Raw genomic sequence first — 23,152 nt, forward strand, 5'->3', positions numbered from 1 at the left:
TTGACCCAAATTGTTTAAAATTCACGTAAAATATAAAGTTTATATTTGGTTGAATTCCATGGGTTCTTCTTTATGGATTTCCTAAAAATAAATTTCAAATTGAAGCTATTTAAGCACACGATACAATGACCTTTAAAAGATCTAGAAATAAAGTATCATAATTTAAATATAACTTGACAAACTTTAATTGAAATGAACAGCATTTTAAGTTTTATGCACAATGTATTATTCTGAGAATCTTGAAACTTTTATTATTTACGTTTGACAACGTTGTCTATCCATTGTTTTTCGAATTTTCTTCATATCTTAATTAGTTTTAAAGATAATATATATAAGGTTAATTTAAATTAAAATTGGACACTCTTAGAAACATGAACTTTTAAATATTTCAAAATTAATACATTGAAACTTTCTATAGCTTTTTTTTAGATCTTTACAAAGTGATTTTGTTATGTAGTTTTCCCATAAACCTTAAAATAGGGTATATCGCTCGGGGTAGATCATTGAATTGGGAATAATACTGCCAACTCAATGGGGTAGATTGGGGGGGGGGACAGAATAACAATAGTAGCGGGGATTGGTGTATATAGCAACGAGGCCTTCACACCAGGTGCACAGGGAGAAAAGTCCGCGAACAAACGTTATTGAGAAAGAACAAACGCGCTGAAAGGGATACACACCAGAAAAATAAATACAAAAAGAACAATAATCACAATCATCGCGGAAAAGCTTTACGAAGAAGTTTACAAGTGTCCAAATCACATCTTGCCAACCCGCGTGAACGGTGGTGAGAACACCCACCACGGAGTCCGGGAGACCCCGCGCCTGGAGCGAAAGGTAGAGATTCCACCGAGGGGTCGCGAAGGAGGCACACGCGAACAGGACGTGTTCGGCGTCCTCTCGTACCGCACACCGAGGGCAGGAGTCCGAGTTCCGAAGCCCGAAACGATGAAGAACCGCCTTCGTGGGAAGTCTGCCCCAACCAAGCCGCGCGAGAAGAGTGTCCTCCAGTCTAGGAAGTTGAACGGCCAGAACGGCTCGAGAGTCAGGGTTCGGCTTCGCAGCCAGGAGAGGCCACTGGGCTGCGAGAGACCGCCAGGTGCGAGTCCACGAAGAGGTGATCGCTTTCCCACAGACACTCTTTAGCTCCGAGAGTGTCGAGGGAAGGAAGAAGTGCACCCCCTGAGGACGTTGAAGCTGGGTGACCCCGGCCAGTTTGTCCGCCGTTTCGTTGCCTGGCACTCCCACGTGAGCTGGGCACCGAAGGAAAGTGACGGAGCGGGGATAATTGTCACATAGATCATGGATTATTGAAACAACCAGATCAGAAGAGCGCGTCAGCAGTTGTGTGATTGCACTCTGAGAGTCGGAGCAAATAACCAGCTCACCAGGCACATTTGTCCCCGCGTATGAAAGAGCCATCTGGATAGCGAGGAGCTCAACCCGGTTGATAGGATGCCCGGAGTCCACGAAGGACCTCGCGCCGACGCCGAGGGCCGGAATCGCGAAAGCGCACCAGCAACACCCGAGTCCGAGGAGAGCGAGCCGTCCGTATAGATGACCGTAGCATCTCTGGCGTAAGGTTCGAGGGTCGCGAAAAAGAGCTGCCGAAGCGCGTCAGATGGCAGGTCTTCCTTGGTAGAAGAGAGCCAGCGAGGAATGATCGTGGCCGCTGGTGGTTCCCACTCCCGTGTTCGCAGATGAGGGAGATGGGCCCTGGAGTCAAGGCTCGAACCGAGCCTCGGCCATTTGGAAAACCCTCGGGCTCGGTCCGAGGGTCGTCTAAATATAGCCGAGGAACCGAGGATTTTTTCACTCTTATTAAAAACATGAATAACTGAAATTTTGGCCCATTTTCTACCTTAAAATTTATATCTAAGGAGAATGAATATGTGGAGACGATCGTCCGGCTACCGGCACCTTGAACGCTTTTTCCCCTCTCTTGCGCGGAGGAGGAGTCAATACTCGAAAGTTTTAGTTTTAGTTTTGTAACTTTTGTTTTAGGTTCTTTTCGTGGGAACCGTCGAAAAGCGAAACGTGAGGGGGTGGGGCTGCTTGGAGAGACGAAACATCTACAATATTTGATATTAAAACTTTTATTTTTAAGCTTTATTTATCCATTTGACGGTTTTGACCATTAAACCGTTGCCTCGGCCTCGGTGCCGAGGCCGAGCATTTTTGAACCCTCGGCCTCGGCCTTGGCCCGAGGCAGTTTTTCGACCCTTGTTCGATCCTTGCCTGGAGTAGTTGAAAAGCCAAGTGAGATTGTACTCCTGTGCAAGGCGCCACGTTCGAGAGGGAAAGGGAGTCGGCCCGGTGGGAAACGGTCCTCGATGAGTTCCAGAGAAGGTAGGGTCGATCGCAATAGGGAAGGATAGAAATCGGGTGTGTCAGACGCTCCGCATGGAGCGATGTTAAAGAGATCCATGAGGTCTCTCCGAAAACGCAAAGGAGGAATGGCTGCTTCGGATTCCATGAGCCGGATGGGAGTGGACTGTGGAACTCCTAGGATGACTCTGAGAGCGGCATTTTGAACCTTGTAGAGTTTGCCGAGCGTGGTAGCTGTGGCCGAGGCGCAGAGAGAACTAGTGTAGTCCAGCCGAGAGCGAAGGAGATGCGTGTAGAGAAGGCGAAGGACCTTCCTTCCCGCCCCCCAACGTGTCGCGGAGACGGCTCTCAGAAGGTTAAGCCGCTTCAGCGAAGAAGCGACGAGGACCTCGATGTGTGGGGACCAGGACAGCTTGTCGTCAATCAGGGCTCCGAGATACCGATAGGACGAGTCCCGAGAGAGGGCAGTGCGCCCGAGCGTGAGGTGAAGGCCGGCCTGGATCTGCTTTGATTTGGTGATGATCATGAATTGGCATTTCAGTGGTTGGAAATTTAGATCCCAGGTGATTCCATAGCTCGAGATATTATCGAGAGCAAGCTGCATCGCAGGGAAGAGGCGGCTGAGGTTTGGACCGCAAATCCACGTGCTGATGTCATCCGCATGTCTTGGTCAACCGGCCTCGGACACAGCTCGGGAATGTCGTCGAGCATGACGCAGAATAAGATTGGGCTGGTAACTGAGTACGGCTTTGAGAGTTTGCCATTAACTCGGACTCGGAAGGTACGGCCGTCCAAAAAGCTCTCCACCCAGCGGAGGAGTTTTCCCTCAAGGCTCCGGCGTTGTAGCTTATAGAGTAGCGCCTGATGGTGGACACTTCCAATTACGTCGTGATTTAATTAATGAAATTTGAAAAAAAAATACGAAAATATTTTGAAAATCACACAGCGCCAATTCAAGCCGATCTCTTCCTACAAAAAAAAAACCTTATTGCGTCAACGTCCTTGTCTTCCTTATCTAAAAAAAACATTATTGTGTCAACGATCCGTCCTCCTCTTCATCGTATTCTTGTAAAATATATATATAAAAAAAAATAATTACTCAAGTCGTCCACGTCTTCATAGTCGTCTTCCTCATCGTAATTTTTGGCCTTCTTCGAGTCGTCCTCGTCTTCAACATCATCTTCGTCCTCGTCATAGCCCTAAAAAAAATATCTACACACATTGAGTCATCGAGTCGTCCTTGTCACTACCGCGCTTCATCTTTGGGTCGTCCTCGTCCTCTTAGTCATCTTCTTGATCTTCCTCTAAAAAAAAACCCTTACCCCATTAGCCATCTTCGAGTCGTTATCAATGTCTTCATCGTCGTCCTGAGGGAGGAAAAAAAATCACACTTCATCTTTGAGTCGTCCTTGTCTTCATAGTCGTCTTCTTCATCGTTATGCTAAAAAGAACTAGATGATAAAAACAAAACATTTCTACATCCAGCCTTCTTAGAGTCGCTCTTTTCTTCATCGTCGTCTTCGTTTTCATAGTCTTCCTGCAAAAAAAAACAAACAAACATTACCACACTTATCGTCGTCTTCCTACAAAAATATGCTCAGTTTCCAGCCCATTCCTGACCGAAATCGGAGGTGGATATAGGACCATTTGATCAGAGCTAACATCTCCCAGTGCGCCACCGCCCTTATGGGTTACAAGAGCCGGACTCCGACTCCCCGGTAAAGCCACCAGTTATTGCACACTCCGACCCGTTCGATTAAGCAGCAGTATAGAATTGAAAAGCAGCGTTTCACAACGTTTCAAATCTTGACAATTAAATCAAAAATTCGCGTTTGATATTCAAATTAGGAATGAACAACATTTTCAATAATCTTCGTTTCATCTCCGTACATACTGCTGAATACAAAATGTATCGTATTCTGATATCATTCATCCACAGGCATTTAATAATAGCATAAGTAATGACCAAAATCATACTAGATCTGGACTCAAATGCCTGTGACCAAAAGTCACAATGGAGTATTATCCACTTTTGTCGCGACACTCTGTTCTTTGTACTGTCAAAGTTCTGGCAGCATTCTCTGTGGGGATGATTTTGGAAAGAAATATTCTAATAAATTTAATAAGTTAATTATCTATTATTTTACTTAAAATAAATCCTTTATCCAAGAAATAAATCTGTCTAAAAAGCATCGTCCTATACCACACCATCAAGAAAACAGGGTCATTTCTTATTTAGGATTTCATTCTGGTAATGCTTTTTCCTCGCGCGCGGCCGGTGGGGGTTGGGGGGACACTTTAATATTAAAACGAAATAGCGAGGAATTGCCTTTAGGAACTAAAATGTTTGGGATTTGGATTTAAAACAGCTCGAATCCTGTTCAAATTAACTCTTTCATTATTCAGTATCCAAAGAATTACGAATGACGAGATCCGAAAGCTTCCAGAAATACTTTTATTGATAGAATAACTAAATTTTAAATGTTATAACGCCGCTTGGGAACGGAAAGAAATTTCATCTACTTTTCAAACGTACAATTTACCTTCCAGCGAGGGGCAGGTCACTTCCTTGATTAACGACGCACCCCTCAAAAGATTAAATCCGATTTAATCGTGATTATTTTGATTAAATTCAATTTAATCACGATTAAGTTGATTAAATCACGTTTAATCATGATTAGAATGTTTAAATCTGATTTAATCATGTTTAAATTATTAAATCTGATTAAAATGATTAAATCTGTTTAAAATGATTAAATCCTGATTAAAAAAATTATATCGTGATTAGTATGATTAAATCCTGATTAAAATCATTATATCGTGATTAGTATGATTAAATCGTACTTTAGTTTGGATTTTAATGATAAATTCTCTATTCGACCGATTATATTGATTAAATCGTGATTAAAATGATTAAATCTAATTAAAATGATTAAATGTAATTAAAATGATTAAATATAATTAAAATGATTAAATTTAATTAAAATGATTAAATCTAATTAAAATGATTAAATCTAATTAAAATGATTAAATATAATTAAAATGATTAAATCTAATTAAAATGATTAAATCTAATTAAAATGATTAAATCTAATTAAAATGATTAAATCTAATTAAAATGATTAAATCTAATTAAAATGATTAAGTCTAATTAAAATGATTAAATCTAATTAAAATGATTAAATCTAATTAAAATGATTAAATCTAATTAAAATGATTAAATATAATTAAAATGATTAAATCTAATTAAAATGATTAAATCTAATTAAAATGATTAAATCTAATTAAAATGATTAAATCTAATTAAAATGATTAAATCTAATTAAAATTATTAAATCTAATTAAAATTATTAAATCTAATTAAAATGATTAAATCTAATTAAAATGATTAAATCTAATTAAAATGATTAAATCTTATTAAAATGATTAAATCTAATTAAAATGATTAAATCTAATTAAAATGATTAAATCTAATTAAAATTATTAAATCTAATTAAAATTATTAAATCTAATTAAAATTATTAAATCTAATTAAAATTATTAAATCTAATTAAAATTATTAAATCTAATTAAAATTATTAAATCTAATTAAAATTATTAAATCTAATTAAAATGATTAAATCTAATTAAAATTATTAAATCTAATTAAAATGATTAAATCTAATTAAAATGATTAAATCTAATTAAAATGATTAAATCTAATTAAAATGATTAAATCTAATTAAAATGATTATATCATGATTAGAATGATTAAATCTCGTTTAAATGATTAAATCCTGATTAAAAAGATTAGATCATGTTTAGAATGATTAAATCTCGTTTAAATGATTAAATCCTGATTAAAAAGATTAGATCATGTTTAGAATGATTAAATCTCGTTTAAATCGTGATTAGATTTTCTAATCTTGATTAGATTTTCTAATCTTGATTAGATTTTCTAATCTTGATTAGATTTTCTAATCTTGATTAGATTTTCTAATCTTGATTAGATTTTCTAATCTTGATTAGATTTTTTAATCTTGATTAACCTGATTTAATCACGATTACCCTGATTTAAACATTTTACTACGATTAAGACGCACCCAAAATGGAAGTGACCTGCCCCTCGCCTTCCAATCAAGTTTTGAGCGCATTAAACAATTAATAAGGACCAAACGAAATTTTGGAAGAAACTCTGTAATGTTTGACCGACTTAAGGGAGCAATATTTTCCTTATATTAAACATTAAGTTAATTTTAAACAAAGACTAAAGAACAGAACTAACACGATTTGAAAATAATAATGAAAAATTTACAAAATGCCTTTTCGGGGTGAAAATTATAACCTGAATAATTCCATACCAGTAAACATAGGGCAAGGTCAAATGCAACCAAAAGTATATAATACACTACGAGAGATGTATACATATAAGACATATAGGACATATGTGCCATTGTACCTTCATAGCTAGGAGCAACAAACACAAGGAGAACGCAGCTAGCCTTTAAGCACGCTAACGCAGTGTTGTGTTTATTGGACGAGCCTTTAGGCTGAACGTTTTACGGGCGGGGGGAAGACAATTTCCGAATTTTTCCCTTCCGATGGCAGCAGGCGCGCTAAAGCGTCTAACCAATGAAAAATGTACGTAAGAAAATGCACGACTTTTGACCGGTTGCGTTCTCCTTGTGTGGGGTGCTGTGTTTGTTACTACTCGCTTCATAGGCGGGAGGCTAGTTTTCAATGGGCGCGTCAAACCGCTGAAACATACATATTAAGAGCCGCATTATCCGTAAGGTTGAATAGGGGCCATGCTATGGGTTAGTACGGCACTGTACACCGTAGCGTATTACTCCGATTAATGTAGGAATATTTACTTATTCATTAGCCACATTTTCCAAATTAAATAGTTTTAGAATTCATCATCCCGAAATGTATTTTGAACAATCAGTTGGAGCGTGTGAACTTACACAGTACTGATTCTGCGTACTTCTCTCTAAGAAAAATATGAGATACTTGTGATACAACGAAGGCTTTTCTATACCGTGGAGGTCAAAATAGTTTCGGGAATCCGTGTCGTAGCGTTCGAGATCGGGATCGATAAACGAGCGAAGCGGACTGACCGCTAAGTTTGATTTGACCATTGACCGCGGCGATGGAACAGATCCGTCCATTGGCAATCAACGTGGGAAAATTCCAAGCGCGCAACCAATAAACATTAGAATGACCTGGAAGCATTTAGCCAGAAAAATCGAGCATTCTATATCGAACATCCTTGACTGCGGCGGCAAAAGGGCCGAAAAGGACGAAGCATCCCGCCGCTTAAGCTATAGAATAATCGATTATTAGAAGAAAGTTAAGCGGCCCCTCTAGAAAAGGTAAAGACTGTATCTCCATCTATCGAGCGATTGACTAAACTAGCCGGTAATCGACAACAACCTTTGCCTGAGGATTTATCTTTTAACGATCCCCGAGCCTTAAATATCATTTGAGCCGAGAGCTACTCTTCGAAACGGGAAAAGCAAATATCGATCCAGTCAGATTTCTTTTTCGTTGAGAAGAGAACGAGTTAGAGACCCAATCAATCTTTTTTTTTCGCTAATTAATCGAATCATAGTCGAATAACCGTCACTTCGAGCCTACACTGCGGAGAGCGACTCTCGATGGAGACAGTAGCGACAATGAAGAGCGTCTCTCGCGACTTAGTAACCGATCGAGTCGCTATACTCTTACCGAGAACCCTAACCCCGGGCAGAAACGTGATAGAAACTAGGCCGTTCGCGTACGGAAGTTGCGCCGATCCATTCCCTACCTCCCGTTTCGATTTTTTCCTCTCTCTGGTACGAAGACCCGGAGAGACGCGTGTTTTACTTCCTTATCCGCTACTCTTTATAAATGAGTCTAGAGTGTTTAATGGGGAACCTGGCTCTAATGTCTCAGTGTTCTCTCTCTCTCTTCTCTCCATCCTGGCTTTATAAACGACTCGGAGACGGGCAGCGGGAACAACTAACTTTGATTTAAAGCTTAAAGAAGGGGAGGAATCAAAATAACGATGTACAGGGGTGACTCTCGTAGGGTTACAAATGTGTGCGCCGGGTAAACTTTAAAAACAGGGTTTTCTTCTCACATATATTTTTTTAACCGGAAAACTAGGATAAGAAAAATAAGGAAAATCCGAAAGTCTTTAAAGACCTCATTTTACTTTAGGGGGAAGCGTCAAGGTTTGAAATAAAAGAACAGTTTTCCAACTGTTGGAAATGTAGGCGAAAATAGACCGGAGCGCCTGTAGAAGTGTTCTAAGGGCAATACACCCGTGATTAACGTAAAGCGAACTACCGTAAGTAAATTTGGGGATGAAACTTGTAGCGACGGAAAAGGATGGAAGAGAAAGAATTATCCAATCGGGGCAATTGAATCAGACGCATTTTCCGTCCGTCCTCTATCTGATTTTCTTTCTTCGTTTCTTCTACTCTATTATGTAACAGGTTCTTTTGATCTCTACATACGCTCGATGGAGATCCTAGGGTTGACATAGAACTCTCCAGCTCGGTTTAAATCAACTGTATTCAGTTGAATAGATCCACTTAGAAAATACAGTTTTTATTTTTATCATTTTTGACAACTTTTATACACTTAGTTAAAATTATTTCGTTTCAAGCTCTTAATACAAAATGATGATAAAATTGTCCACTTGAACAACTTTCTCGGTCTTTTCAAAATCAACTGAGTTCATAAGTTAAAACAAATATTGTTTTCTGGCCATGGTACAAGAAGGGACGATAAGAAATGGCAAATTATGTCTTTTTGAAATACGTTTTTATTCAGTTCCATAGCAAAATTACTCGACCACTTTTATAGAAAAATTGTTATTATATTTAATTTTCCAGTTCTAGATTTAATATCAAAACAGGAGTTAAGAAATGACGACCCTACACTAACGATTTTAACGAAATTGATACCAAATTACACGAAAATAAGTTTCAACACAGAGTAGCCGGATACATTGGTTAATAAATTCCAAACGAAGTACCAGAAGACGGTGTCAAACCTGAGTTAGTTTTGATGCAAATGAAAAGCGCTAACTGCTAACCACTATGCCCATTAAATTCGCGGATTTTTTATTTTTAATTCAATCAAGTAGCGTAAGGTGTTTCAACTTAAATTTATACTATACCCCCCACAAATTAATCAGTCAACACAGCAAATAAACCAATTTCTGAAGAAATATACTTTACTTTAGAGCAAAAGTCAAGCGAGTGTAAATACCCCTATTTGAGAAAATTAGTATTTAATTTTAAACCTTTAATTATGACTATAGTAAACAAAAAATGAAAGTCACCCTAATGTAGAAATACTCAAGGATTCGTATTTCGAATTTCTTGGAAAAGTCACGTATTTTGGCTTGCTTGACTCTAGTTCTCAGGTAACCTTCTTCCGCAATTAGCGTTTTTTCTTCCTTTTTGTGAGATAAGGTAGATAAGTCTTTTGTCCATAAAATTATATAAAATTTGTAAAATTTAGGTAAATACTCCATCCACAACTAATAAAAACGTTACCGTGGCGGAAAAATATAATTTTTTCAAAATTATTTTAAATTAGTGTTGTAAGTCGGAATATTTTCCGTATTTTTCCGAAAAAAAATAAAAAAAGTTTTCATTCCATGATTAGTCTAATATATTGTTTGCAAATTTAAATAAAGCGAAATTTTCACCTCATTTTTTAGAATCTAAAAGTAAAACTAAACGTCTAGACTAGTTTAAACTGATTAACAATGTAACGCTATTAAGGTTTTGTAGTATGTTTACTGTTATTAGACATTTTATATCGATTAAAAGTTAAAAACATTAAAAATCCTTAAAAAGTAATTTATGTTTCAAATTTTTATTTTTCCGATTTGCGAAAAATTTTCTATAAATTTTTCCGCGTTTTATTTTCCCAGAAAATTAACAAGTCTATTTTAAATGAAATAATTATTATTTTTAATAAAATTTATTTATTTTTTATATAATATCTTAAAACATTTTTAGACAATTAAGTATGAGGTACTTTCAAAGACTAGACGGGACCCAAAATTGGGGTGAGCAAAAATTAGGTTTATACCAAAAAGATCCAGCTTAATGTAATTTGTACATTTTATGAAAAAGCCTTATTTCTTCCAACTCTGAAAGAGTCGGTACTATTTTCTCAAGGATCAGAGCCTAAAAATAGCTTTGTACCTTCCGTTGTTCCGTCTCCAGCGTAATGACGTTTGTTGGACGTTTCCGCGAAGGCAAAAAGAAAAAAACAGAGAGAAAGCCTTATTTCGTACGAAAAACGTGCCAGGAGACTAGCAGAGGCTGAGAAACATATTTCACCTTCAAATGGGCTGAAGAGGAAAAAGCGAGGAAAGACACTTTCAAAAAGTCTTTATCGGAAAATATGACTCCGAACTGGATGAGTAAAAAAAACTTACTGAAACGTGCTAGATTTACACACGCGAAAGCCTCAACTATAATTATATTCTTTAGGAAAAAAGAAACTGTTTGGGGTTAAGGCTAAGAACCTCGATAACATCAGTCACTGCTTAAAAAAGTAAGCCTTCTTTGTAGATTTCAGAACCAATTTCTTTGTTGTATAGATTTCCTAACTAAGACCCTCTACATTTTAATTAAAGAATGCTTCGGTAATTTTAGTGATAATATTACAAGGATATAAGGTCTCTCTCACGAGAATATACATATAATAATATATAATAAAATATAATATTATATAATAATATAAAATAATATAATATATAGTAAAATATAATAATATATAATAAAATATAATAAAATATAATAATATATAATAAAATATAATAATATATAATAAAATATAATAATATATAACTAAATATAATAATATATAATAATATATAATTAAATATAATAATATATACTAAATTGTATTATAATAATATATAATTAAATATAATAATATATAATTAAATATAATAATATATAATTAAATATAATAATATATACTAAATTGTATTATAATAATATATAATTAAATATAATAATATATAATTAAATATAATAATATATAATTAAATATAATAATATATAATTAAATATAATAATATATAATTAAATATAATAATATATAATTAAATATAATAATATATAATTAAATATAATAATATATAATTAAATATAATAATATATAATTAAATATTCAATTCAATTCAATAAATGTTTATTTCCTATAGCATAACATGCATTAAAGCACTTTTTATAATGTTACAGGTTATAAGATTTTTGTCACGAACAATCAAAAACGTTACATGTAAAAAACAAATTGTTTACAATCTAAACATTGTCGAACAATAGAAAATGTCTAAAAAATAAAATAAAAATTACATTTTGCAATAAAGTCACATATTTATAGGGTGAAAATTTTACACATTGTCAAGAGAGCGATATATTTATTTTATCCCGCATTATACATTTTTAATTAGAATTTTTATCTTTACGTTATTTCCCCATTGCCTTTTTTGTTATTGTTATATTACACCAGTATATATTTGCTAACGTGGCAGTATTATATTATTTTGTTATACTTTTAAGTTTTCGTTACATAGGTTGTGCGATTTTATCTTTATTTTAACAATTCTTCCCTATTAAGTTTTTCTATTACATTTTCATTTTAAATTTTTTAATAGCGTCATTTAGAGTTTTTTTAAATATATTTAGATTTTTCTCGGAAAAATCTATATTGTTACGTAGTGTGTTGCATCTCTTTTGAATTCGTTGTATAGGATTAATATTTTTATTTTTAAGGTCATTTGTATAGAATATATCTCTCGAGCGGGTAATTTTATTGCGAGTTCTTAGTTTTATAGCACTTACGTCGTTAGTAGTTCGTTACAATCTGTTCGATTATTTAATAATTTATAGATAGTCATGACTTCATGGTAGATTATTCGATGATGTATGGATTGTAAATTACAGTTTTCAATGACAGTTTTATATCCATAGTTTTGGACGGGATAAAAGTTAAGATAATATAATTTAGCGAACTTATTTTGAATTCCCTCAATAACATTGTGGAGGTAAGTGCTGTAACTAGCCCATATCATATCTGACAACAATATTCTATTTTGGAGCGTATGAGCGATTTAAACAAGATTAAGAAAATTCTCGGAGATCTTAAATTTCGGGCTATTTTCAGGATAGCGTATAGTTTTCTTGTACAATCGGTCTTTAAATAATTAACTTGGGCCGTAAAATTCAGTTTTTTGTCGAAATATATCCCCAGATCCATTAAACATGTTTTTCTCTCCAATTTTTCACCATTAATTTCGTAAGGGTATATAATATTTGTTAAAGTTTTTCTGGTGAATGACACTACTACTGTTTTAGCACTGTTTAGAGGCATTTCATTTTGAAGGTCCCACTTGAAAAATTTTAGCACATTAACATTGAGGGTTTTACAGTCTTCGATTGTTTTTATGCCTTTGTAATTTTTGTTATCATCAGCATACGCCTTGATTTTACATTCGTCACCCACGCATATGGGTATGTCATTTGCAAATATGTTGAAAAACAGAGGTCCAAGGCAGGACCCCTGTGGTACCCCGCGATTGGTTGAGTACGATATATCTGTTATTAAACCATAAATTTTTATTATATTTAAGCGATTAGATAGGTAAGTTGCGGTCCAATTTAAGATTTGGCCCCCCAGCCCGTACTGCTCTAATTTTCTGAGGAATATTTTATGGCTCATGCGGTCAAACGCCTTGCTAAAGTCTAAGTATATAGTATCGACTTGTCCTTGGTTCTCAATATAAGGCATAACGTCGTTTAGAAAGCACATCAGATTTGTATTTGTGGATCTTTAAGAACAAAAGCCGTGTTGGTTAGTATTTAAGAGTGGCTGAAACCATGTCGAGAGGTATTTGTGCGTTATAGCTTCAAAAGTTTTGGAAAAGATACTTAGCACTGAAATGGGCCGATAATTTATTATGTTGCCTTTATAGCCTTTTTTAAAGATAGGAATAATTAGAGCAGTTTTCCAAGACGTGGGGAATAGTCCGTTTTTTAGAGAGAGGTTATATAGATGACAAAGCACTGGTATAAAAATATCTTGACAACCTTTGACGATCACCGCAGGGATTTGGTCAAAACCCGATGATTTTTTTGGTCTGACTTTTTTTATTGCTTCCTCAACGTCAATTTCTTCTATTTCAAGGGTACAGAACGTATTGCTATTGGGAATTTTAAAGTGTAAATCATTTCTGTTGGTTGCATCACTTGGCGACGTAGGAGTTATTTGGTCTTCATTGATACCGCCTAAACCCGAGAAGTAGTTTTGAAATTTCTCTGCTAATTCAACGGGGTCCGAGACAAATTCACCATTTTCTTCTAAAACTATGTTGCTATTCTCCCCTTTAATTCTGTCGTTAACGTAAGTTTGCTAGGATTAGAGAAAAGATCATTTGCGATTAGATCTTCGTGTATTTTCTTGTCCAGTTTTAGTAACACCTGACACTTTTTACGTGATTGTTTGAAGGCGTTAAGGTCGTTTAAGTTTCCTTTTCTGCGAAATTTTTTGTGGTAATAAAGTTTTCTCGATAGCTCTTTTTTCCAAATCGTCGCTGAACCATGGTGGGTAGCGAGGTTTTCGCTTCTGATACTCCGTTGTTTTTTTCTCTTTACGTTTTGATATATTTTCGTAGATGGCCTTGTTAACTAGCAGTTGAAAGTGAGCCACAGCTTCGTCAATGTTAGATATTTTTAATAAAGTTGACCAGTTGGTATTTCGTAGAGCGAGGTAAAGATTCGTATATTCTGCATTTTTAAGATCGAGTTGTTTTTCTATACCTTTTGTACTGTTATAATCACGTAGGAGCATATTTTTGGCTATTTTTATTTCCAGCGGTGGGTGAAAAATATCTGCACTAAGAATGTCAGCTACGTTTGGGCACATAGTTACGGCGCTACTATTCGCCAGTACCAGATCAAGAATATTGCCACAGTTATTTTTCTTATAATTCAATTGCGATAGGTTAAGAGTTGTGGCGAAATTTACTAAAGCTTCGGCCCTGGGTTTGACAGCCGAATTGCAGTTACTATAATCAAGGGTGCTCCAGTCTACTTTCGGAAGATTAAAGTCGCCAAGAATTACAATGCTCTGAGAATACATTTCTAGTTTCGGTATGATTTCGTTATAATAGTTCAATACGGTATCTAGAGGTCTTGTTTGAGCAAAATAATGATTACCGATGAGCAGTTTCCGCTTTTTTTCCAGTTCGATTTCAATCCAGACGCATTCTGAGGTAAGCTCCAGGTCCATTCGTCGGATGCTACTGTAACTTCGATTTACTAGTATCAAAGATCCTCCCCCTCGAGTGAAGGCGCCTGATCCGCCGTATCGGTTAGCACGGTAGCAAATGTAGTTTTCAGGTACGAAGTCTTTGTCATAGTGGTAATCATTAAGGAAAGTCTCGGTAACGCAGATGACGTCAAGGTCAGAATTCGTGAAGTTCGTGTGGAATTCGTCTAATTTAGTCCGAAGGCCACGAACGTTTTGATAGTAAATTTTTATTAGGTCAGAGTTTTGTCTTGCCATACTTTGTGAGGAGAAAAAGATGAGTCGTTGTAGCAACTCTTGCTAGAGTTAAGATATGATAGCTGGATCAGATCCTTCTTGAGTGATTTGTTGAGATTTTAGTGGTCCTCGGAATTCTTTGATTAGAATATTTCTCGGCCATTTCTCCGGATTAAGCAAAGCGTCGAAGTCGGCCGCAGTTCCCGAAACGTAGAAAGAGGAGTAAGTATTAGGGTATCTAGTGTTTAATTTGTAGATGTTGAAATTTTTCATATCATGTGTTTTTTCGAACCAGTCCCTGAGATCTTTCGAAGACCGGTTTGCGTCAAACCGTGTGGCAAAGATCGCCCTTTTCCGCAGTAATTTCATTTTGCTTCTATCCAGGCCTTGAAAAGGAGCCGCTCACTATTACCTACCAACACTTGTAGAGTACCAGAACTCCGCATATATAATATAATTATAATATATATAATAATATATAATTAAATATAATAATATATAATTAAATATAATAATATATAATTAAATATAATAATATATAATTAAATATAATAATATATAATTAAATATAATAATATATAATTAAATATAATAATATATAATTAAATATAATAATATATAATTAAATATAATAATATATAATTAAATATAATAATATATAATTAAATATAATAATATATAATTAAATATAATAATATATAATTAAATATAATAATATATAATTAAATATAATAATATATAATTAAATATAATAATATATAATTAAATATAATAATATATAATTAAATATAATAATATATAATTAAAAATAATAATAATATATAATTAAATATAATAATATATAATTAAATATAATAACATATAATTAAATATAATAATATATAATTAAAAATAATAATATATAATTAAAAATAATAATATATAATTAAAAATAATAATATATAATTAAATATAATAATATATAATTAAATATAATAATATATAATTAATTATAATAATATATACTAAATTATATTATAATAATATTTAATTAAAAATAATAATATATAATTAAATATAATAATATATAATTAAATATAATAATATATAATTAAATATAGTAATTATAATTAAATTTAATAATATATAATTAAATATAATAATATATAATTAAATATAAAAATATATAATTAAATATAATAATATATAATTAAATATAATAATATATAATTAAATATAATAATATATACTAAATTATATTATAAATTAAATATAATAATATATAATATATACTAAATTATATTATAAATTAAATATAATAATATATAATAAAACGTAACGTAACATAATGGAATGTAATATATTGGTAACTTTAAGACAGCTAACCTTAAATTGTCAACTTACAAGGAGAGTACCCGAGGTGTTTATTGCCGATTTTGTTCAAAGTCGGACGTAAAGTAGACCTATATAAGATATGAAATTTCGAACTAAATTTTCCTTGGCAACCGAAACTTGAGGACATTTACCTAAATAAGGTTCAAATTACTCATTTCGTGATTTTAAATTTTTTTTTAAATTTTCGTGAAACCGAGAAAATCCCATGCTTTTTTAAATGGAGATTTTTTGTTTTAAGTGGTCAAAAACATTTTCGGTTGCCATGGCAAATCGAGTGGGTAGTGCAACGTCTCCTTTTGGGAAATTTCATATTTCATATAGGTCTACATTACACCCGACTTGGGGAGGCACGAAATAAAAATGAAAAAACTTTCCTTATTTTAAAATCTCGTGTTAATATAAATTCTTTCTTTTACGACAAATTTGGAAAATATAGGTTTTCTAAAAAGACCGTGGGCTTGAGCGACTGCTATAAATAATTAGGAACGATTATTTAAAAAAAAGGCGTATCCATGGAAATAGAAAAGAAAGAAAGAAAGAAGGCAGAGATCTGGTCATTGTCGGGAAGGTCCCACTGGGAGGAAAATCGTAAATCTTCATTTTCTATTTTTGCGCGGGTACTCCCGACGCCGAAGCCGTCTTCCAAATACAGAGGTCCGTTTCGTGGGCGGATAGTCTCTACTAAAGACAAAGGGCACTAGAGGAATCTGGGAAAAACACAAACTTTTGGGCTATGGATAACGATTAGAGAAGGACTCGTTCGCACCATCTCCGTAATCAAAGCGCGAGCAACCGATTATTTGGAAAGAAAGGCCTAAAATAGAGCTACGATCGATACGGAACAATCGGTTTCTAAGGTGATCCCCGCCTTAAATTAGCTAGGATCAAGTTGAATTCTTCGGTCTTAAGAGAAGTCATTCCTCCGCCGAAGAGGACCCTTATCATCGCGGATTAGAACGAGGTAACGGATCAACGGCGATTGATGACCAGTCTCATCTCCCGAACTTCAGAGTTGTAATATAAAAAAATACGTAACCCTCTAAACTCAACGAGAGCCTGCAAAGGATAAAGCGACGAGCGAGTATTATGTACACGAATAAGCCAACGATAATAGCAACTTGAACATGTACGTTTGTTTTGCCACATGCTATGCCTATATTATATGGAAAATAGCGCGTAGTTGGAAGTAGGTCATACAAAGAAAAAATGGAGTCTAATATCGATTGGGTGACTTACAAATAGCGCGCTCTTTATTTCGCTTGTATGTATCTCATTAAGAAAGTTTATTTCCGTAAGGGAGGGAAACACATGTTTTACGTTTGTAGAAAACAACTGTAGCGGCGTGAAAATCCAATACGCGTAAAACGCGTTCAAACCGCGTCATAAAAGAATTCGTAATGCCGATACACCGCGACGCCGTCACTACCCAAAACGTCTACGGCGAATAGCGGCGTTCGACATGGAGGACGGATCAAAGTGTCTCGGAATGATCACTTCGAAGCTCAGCCCATTTACCGGGGTCAGCTTAGCCCTGCTGTCCAGTCTACTGTGCGGAATCAGTACCATTTTGGTCAAAGTGAACGTCGACGCCTCCGCAGTCGCCTTGACCATCTGCGCCTTCTGTTGCCAAGCCACTTTCTTCTTACCCATTTGTATCCATCGAGGGAACGGCCTCGTTACGGACAGAAGCGAAAGGGTTCTTTTCCTGCAGAGGGTATTCTTCGCCGGTATATTAATCGTTGGGATACGTTACGAGTTAAAATCCTCGATGATATTTTTGGTATTTTTCAGGGTTTAACATATTTTCGACGGCCCAGAGCTTACGTCACATTTCGGCGTCGGACATGACGGCCATCGTCTTCTGCGCTCCCATCCTGACCTCGCTGCTGTCACCCTTAATGACCAAAGAAAGGTTTCAAGTCAAAAACCTCTTCCTGGCTTTGTTGGCGGCGGTCGGTGTCTTCCTGATATGCCGCCCGTCAATCGCGTTCTCTAACCACGCGGATAACGACCAATTTCCGGAAAAGGAAGAAAGCGACAAATTAATCGGCGTCGCTTGGGCCTTCGCTTGTTGTTGCAGTCAGATTTACTTAATGGTAATCGCGTCCAAAATGACCCGAACGCCGGTGCTCGTCGCCATGTTCAACGTCGGGTGCGTGGTCAGTTTGACTTTCGTCGTTTATTGGTTCGCGACTAGAACTAACGTTTGGCCAGAGTGCGGCTTTCAATCAGTGACGTTGATGTTCGCCGGCATCACCGGAATCATGGCCGCCATGACCGAAAACTTTTCCATTCGCGCCGAGAAGCTGAGCACGCTTTCGACGAGTTTAACATTGCAAATTATCTTCATCATGGTGATGGACGTTTACGTCTTGAAGGAACGCCTCTTCTGGTCCGATTATTTGGGCGCGGCCATGATATTAGCCTCTTTGATATGTATTTTTTGCCTGAAGGCCAGGAAAGTGCGAAAAACGCCCGTACCCGTTGATATTGAACTGGACAGGATCAGTTTAAGTCCAATAAACTCCTAGTTCATTGTTGTTATACGAGTGACGTTAATAATTTAAAACCGAATTCATTATAATATATATACGTAATATATATTATAGAGATAAGTAAGAGTGTTCCTGTAGAGCTAATTTTATTCTCGTGAAACGTCTACCTTCGCAGACTACATCTGCATTTTAAATAGTGCTTCTAACCGAAGTTGTTACGGAAATTTACCCCCCCCCTCCAAAAATGGTTATACCACAAATGACAATTTTTCATAAATAAAATTATTAGAATTTAAAATCTTTAAATCTGTCCTAAAGACGTCAATTTTAATAAAGGGAATATAACCTCAGGTATTTAGTGTGTAAGACCAACTTTTGCAGCTCTGGTCGCTCTTGTCTTTGGTGCCACTGTACAGGGAAACTTGAAAAATTTAAGGGGTCTTCCATAAAGATTGCTTTGCAGGTTATATTTCGTTTAACAATTCATACTTCTCGTTAATGAAATTTCATACTAGCCCACTCTTTTTTTTAATAAGTACGGTGCGTTATAGTTGATGCCTGCTAGGAGCAACAAACACAACACCCCACACAAGGAGAGCGCAACCCGTCAAAAGTCGTGGATTTTCTTGCGTAATTTTTTCATCGGCTAGACGCTTTAGCGCCTGCTGCCGTCGGAGGGCAAGTAATTCAAAATAATGGGCTTAAAGGTGAACCCATTTCATGGCCATGGGTTCACCTTTAAGCCCATTATTATGTAATTCCTTTATGGAAAATTTTGAATTACTTGCCCTCAGTTCTGCCCCCAAAAAACCTAAATGTTTTTTCCTATTTTATGACGATACCTTTTGCGTTTGGCCCCATAGCTTAGCTTGTCTTTCTGAATTCCACAATCATTTAAACTCAATCAATCCAGCCATTCAATTTACCATAGAAACTGAACAAGACAGCAAATTGCCCTTCCTTGACATTCTCCAATTTCAAACATCAGTTTATCGTAAGCCTTGCAATGCCTTATCTTATTTACACGCGAAATCATGCCACCATCCTTCCCAAAAAATAAGTGCTCTATCAACATTAATTCACCGCGCTTTCACCATTTCCTCCAATTCTTCCTTCCTTTCCTCCGAATTAAAATTAGTTAAATCCACAGCTTTAAATCATTCTTTTTCGGAATCCAATTAAAAAATAATAACAATCAATTTTATCTTACAGTTTTTCTTGACAGCTGACTTGAGTTAGTTTACAATTACTTTAACACTTTCAGTCTTAAACACGCACTGTTCATACACTTAAGTCCATTCACTCACGTACCTCATAACTTTTGACCGACACCAGGACCCCGTCCTGTAGTAGTTCGTCTGACAGCCAAGAACTAAGAAAGACTATATCTATCTATCTATATTATCTATATTATAAGGAGCGCTTGGTACGTTGGTCGTCGTCGTCGGTCGTACGTCCGAGCTTTCAGGAATGTTTGCTTAGTCTGTCACGAAGCCAAAGGCGGGGCGGCGAGGAAAAAGCGACCCGCGGCACAGAGGGAAACCGAGACTGCCTTTCGCTTCGTTACTGAGATGGTTCGACTATCTATTTTCTCAAAATCTGTCACCCCTGAGAGTTGGGCCGTGTTTGTCCCAACACGCAATACACCCGAAATTTTCTCTCTGTTTCCGCCGCGAATTTCGGAGTGGTGGGGGGTTTCGGGGTCGTTCCGGTTTGAACGTCCCGTGGCTCTCTCGGCGTACGTTAGTCCCGTGGCCTTTATGCATCAGCCATTGGATACAGGGGGTTTAAAGGGGTACAGGGGGGTTTGGAAATTCTCGAATTGGAAAAAGGGGGAGGAAAGATCTTATTGGGGGTACCCCGGTAATTATCACATGGGGGAAAAGGGGAGGTAGGGCCTTACTGGGGTGGTTCTACTTTGGGGAAAAGGGTACCATGGAGATTATCGCCTGGGAAAAGGGTAAGGGGCCTTACGAGGTGAGGTCAACTACGGGGTTAAGGGTACCACGGAAATAATAGCATGGGAAAAAAAGGGAGGGGCCTTACTGCGGTGGTTCGACTATGGGGAAAAAGGTACCACGGTAATTATCACATGGGGAAAAGGGGGAGGAGATACCACGGTAATTATCACATGGGAAAAAGGGGGAGGGGTACCCAGGTAATTATCACATGGGGGAAAGGGGGAGGAAGGGCCTTACTGGGGGTACCCCGGTAATCATCACATGCGAAAAAAGGGGAGGAAGGGCCTTACTGGGGTGGTTCTACTTTGGGGTAAAGGGTACCATGGAAATTATCGCATGGGAAAAAGGGGGAGGTGCCTTACTACGGTGGTTTGACTATGGGTTAAAGGGTGCCACAGAAATTATCCCATGGGAAAAAGGGGTTGGGGGGCGTACTGGGGTGGAGTGCCTCGAAACACACAACTAGCTGAGGGCCCGCCCGTACGTTAGTCCCGTGGCCTTTATGCATCAGCCATTGGATACCGGGGGCTTAAAGGGGTACAGGGGGGTTTGGTACGACTGCGAGTTTGAGTTATTTTTGCGGGGAAAAGGGTACCACGGAAATTCTCGCATTGGGAAGGGGGAGGTGGGTACCACGGTAATTATCACACGGGGAAAAGGGGAAAGTGGGTACCACGGTAATTATCACACGGGGAAAAGGGGAAAGTGGGTACCACGGTAATTATCACATTGTAAAAAGGGGGAGTTGGGTACCACGGTAATTATCACATGGGAAAAAGGGGGAGGAAGGGCCTTACTGGGGTACCCCGGTAATTATCACATAGGGAAAAGGGGGTGGTGGGTACCACGGTAATTATCACATGGGGAAAAGGGGGAGGTGGGTACCACGGTAATTATCACATGGGGAAAAAGGGGAGGAAGGGCCTTACTGGGGTACCCCGGTAATTATCACATGGGGAAAAGGGAGAAGTGGGTACCACGGTAATTATCACATGGGTAAAAAGGGGAGGAAGGGCCTGACTGGGGTGGTTCGACTATGGGGAAAAGGGTGCCACGGAAATTCTCGCATGGGTAAAAGGGGGAGGGTGCCTTACTGCGGTGGTTCGACTATGGGGAAAAGGGTGGCACGGAAATTATCCCATGGGAAAAGGGGGAGGGGGCCTTACGGGGGAGGTCGACTATGGGGTTAAGGGTACCATGGAAATTATCGCATGGAAAAAAGAGAGGGAGCCTTAATTACTGCGGTGGTTCGACTAAGGGGAAAAGAGTGCCACGGAAATTATCGCATGGGTAAAAGGGGTTGGGGGGCGTACTGGGTTGGAGTGCCTCGAAACACACAACTAGCTGAGGGCCCGCCTGTAAGGCGGGCTTCTCGACTAGTCTTCTATATTGACGGCAACGGCCTTATGTACTTCTATTTTGTGTTTTTTTGACCAGTCGAGATTTGACTAAAGTTTGAAAAATTGAAGAGATTATATTTTCTACCCGGTTTGATTGATAGTTCTCCACACGGTGGCACTATATTATTACTTTGATATAGTTTCCGCGGGAGTTTTGAATAATTATCCTTTTTGTAAGCGTTATTAAAAGGTAACAATGAACTACTTTTTGTGTTTCAACGAAATTTTTTTAAGAATTGAACAAAAATTTAAAACAAAACAAAAAACCGTACCAAAGAATAAACAAACAAAGTTCAATAAACAATATATACAGATATTGTATTAATCCGTTTAGTAAAAAAACCCGCCTTATCATAATAATATAATATAATATAATATAATATAATATAATATTTTCCCTAAGGAAGTCAATGGCTCGGCGGTGAACTATCCGCATTGTTACAATGCGACCCGAGTTCAATTCCTGATCACGATCAAATTTTACATTAAAATACTAAAATATTTAATTAAATATAAGATTAATATAATTTATAAATATTTAATGAAATATAAGATTAATATAATTTATAAATATTTAATGAAATATAAGATTAATATAATTTATAAATATTTAATTAAATATAAGATTAATATAATTTATAAATATTTAATGAAATATAAGATTAATATAATTTATAAATATTTAATGAAATATAAGATTAATATAATTTATAAATATTTAATTAAATGTAAGATTAATATAATTTATAAATATTTAATTAAATATAAGATTAATATAATTTATAAATATTTAATGAAATATAAGATTAATATAATTTATAAATATTTAATTAAATATAAGATTAATATAATTTATAAATATTTAATGAAATATAAGATTAATATAATTTATAAATATTTAATTAAATATAAGATTAATATAATTTATAAATATTTCATTAAATATAAGATTAATATAATTTATAAATATTTCATTAAATATAAGATTAATATAATTTATAAATATTTCATTAAATATAAGATTAATATAATTTATAAATATTTCATT

The 23,152-nt window shown here is 35.9% G+C and overlaps 1 protein-coding gene and 1 long non-coding RNA gene across 3 annotated transcripts; both read left to right on the plus strand.

Moving 5' to 3' along the window:
• The first annotated feature begins 10,581 nt into the window (after nucleotides 1-10,581).
• Nucleotides 10,582-17,635, plus strand: LOC149941106 (uncharacterized). Of its 2 annotated transcripts, none has more exons than XR_016481231.1 (3): nucleotides 10,582-10,741; nucleotides 10,812-10,875; nucleotides 16,685-17,635. It is a non-coding gene; the product is annotated as an uncharacterized LOC149941106 (long non-coding RNA). The 2 variants fall into 2 exon arrangements; XR_016481232.1 differs by lacking the exon at nucleotides 16,685-17,635 and adding an exon at nucleotides 11,571-11,611.
• Nucleotides 17,636-17,645: 10 nt separating this feature from the next.
• Nucleotides 17,646-18,974, plus strand: LOC149941107 (solute carrier family 35 member G1-like). Its single transcript, XM_090178120.1, has 2 exons — nucleotides 17,646-17,975; nucleotides 18,040-18,974. Exons 1-2 carry the CDS (start codon nucleotides 17,708-17,710, stop codon nucleotides 18,777-18,779), a joined length of 1,008 nt encoding a protein of 335 aa, XP_090034246.1. The 5' UTR covers nucleotides 17,646-17,707; the 3' UTR covers nucleotides 18,780-18,974.
• Nucleotides 18,975-23,152: the final 4,178 nt, after the last annotated feature.

The sequence above is a fragment of the Leiobunum rupestre genome, chromosome 6 (assembly GCF_980474605.1).
Source record: "Leiobunum rupestre chromosome 6, qqLeiRupe1.1.hap1, whole genome shotgun sequence".
Taxonomy (NCBI): Eukaryota; Metazoa; Arthropoda; class Arachnida; order Opiliones; family Sclerosomatidae; genus Leiobunum; species Leiobunum rupestre.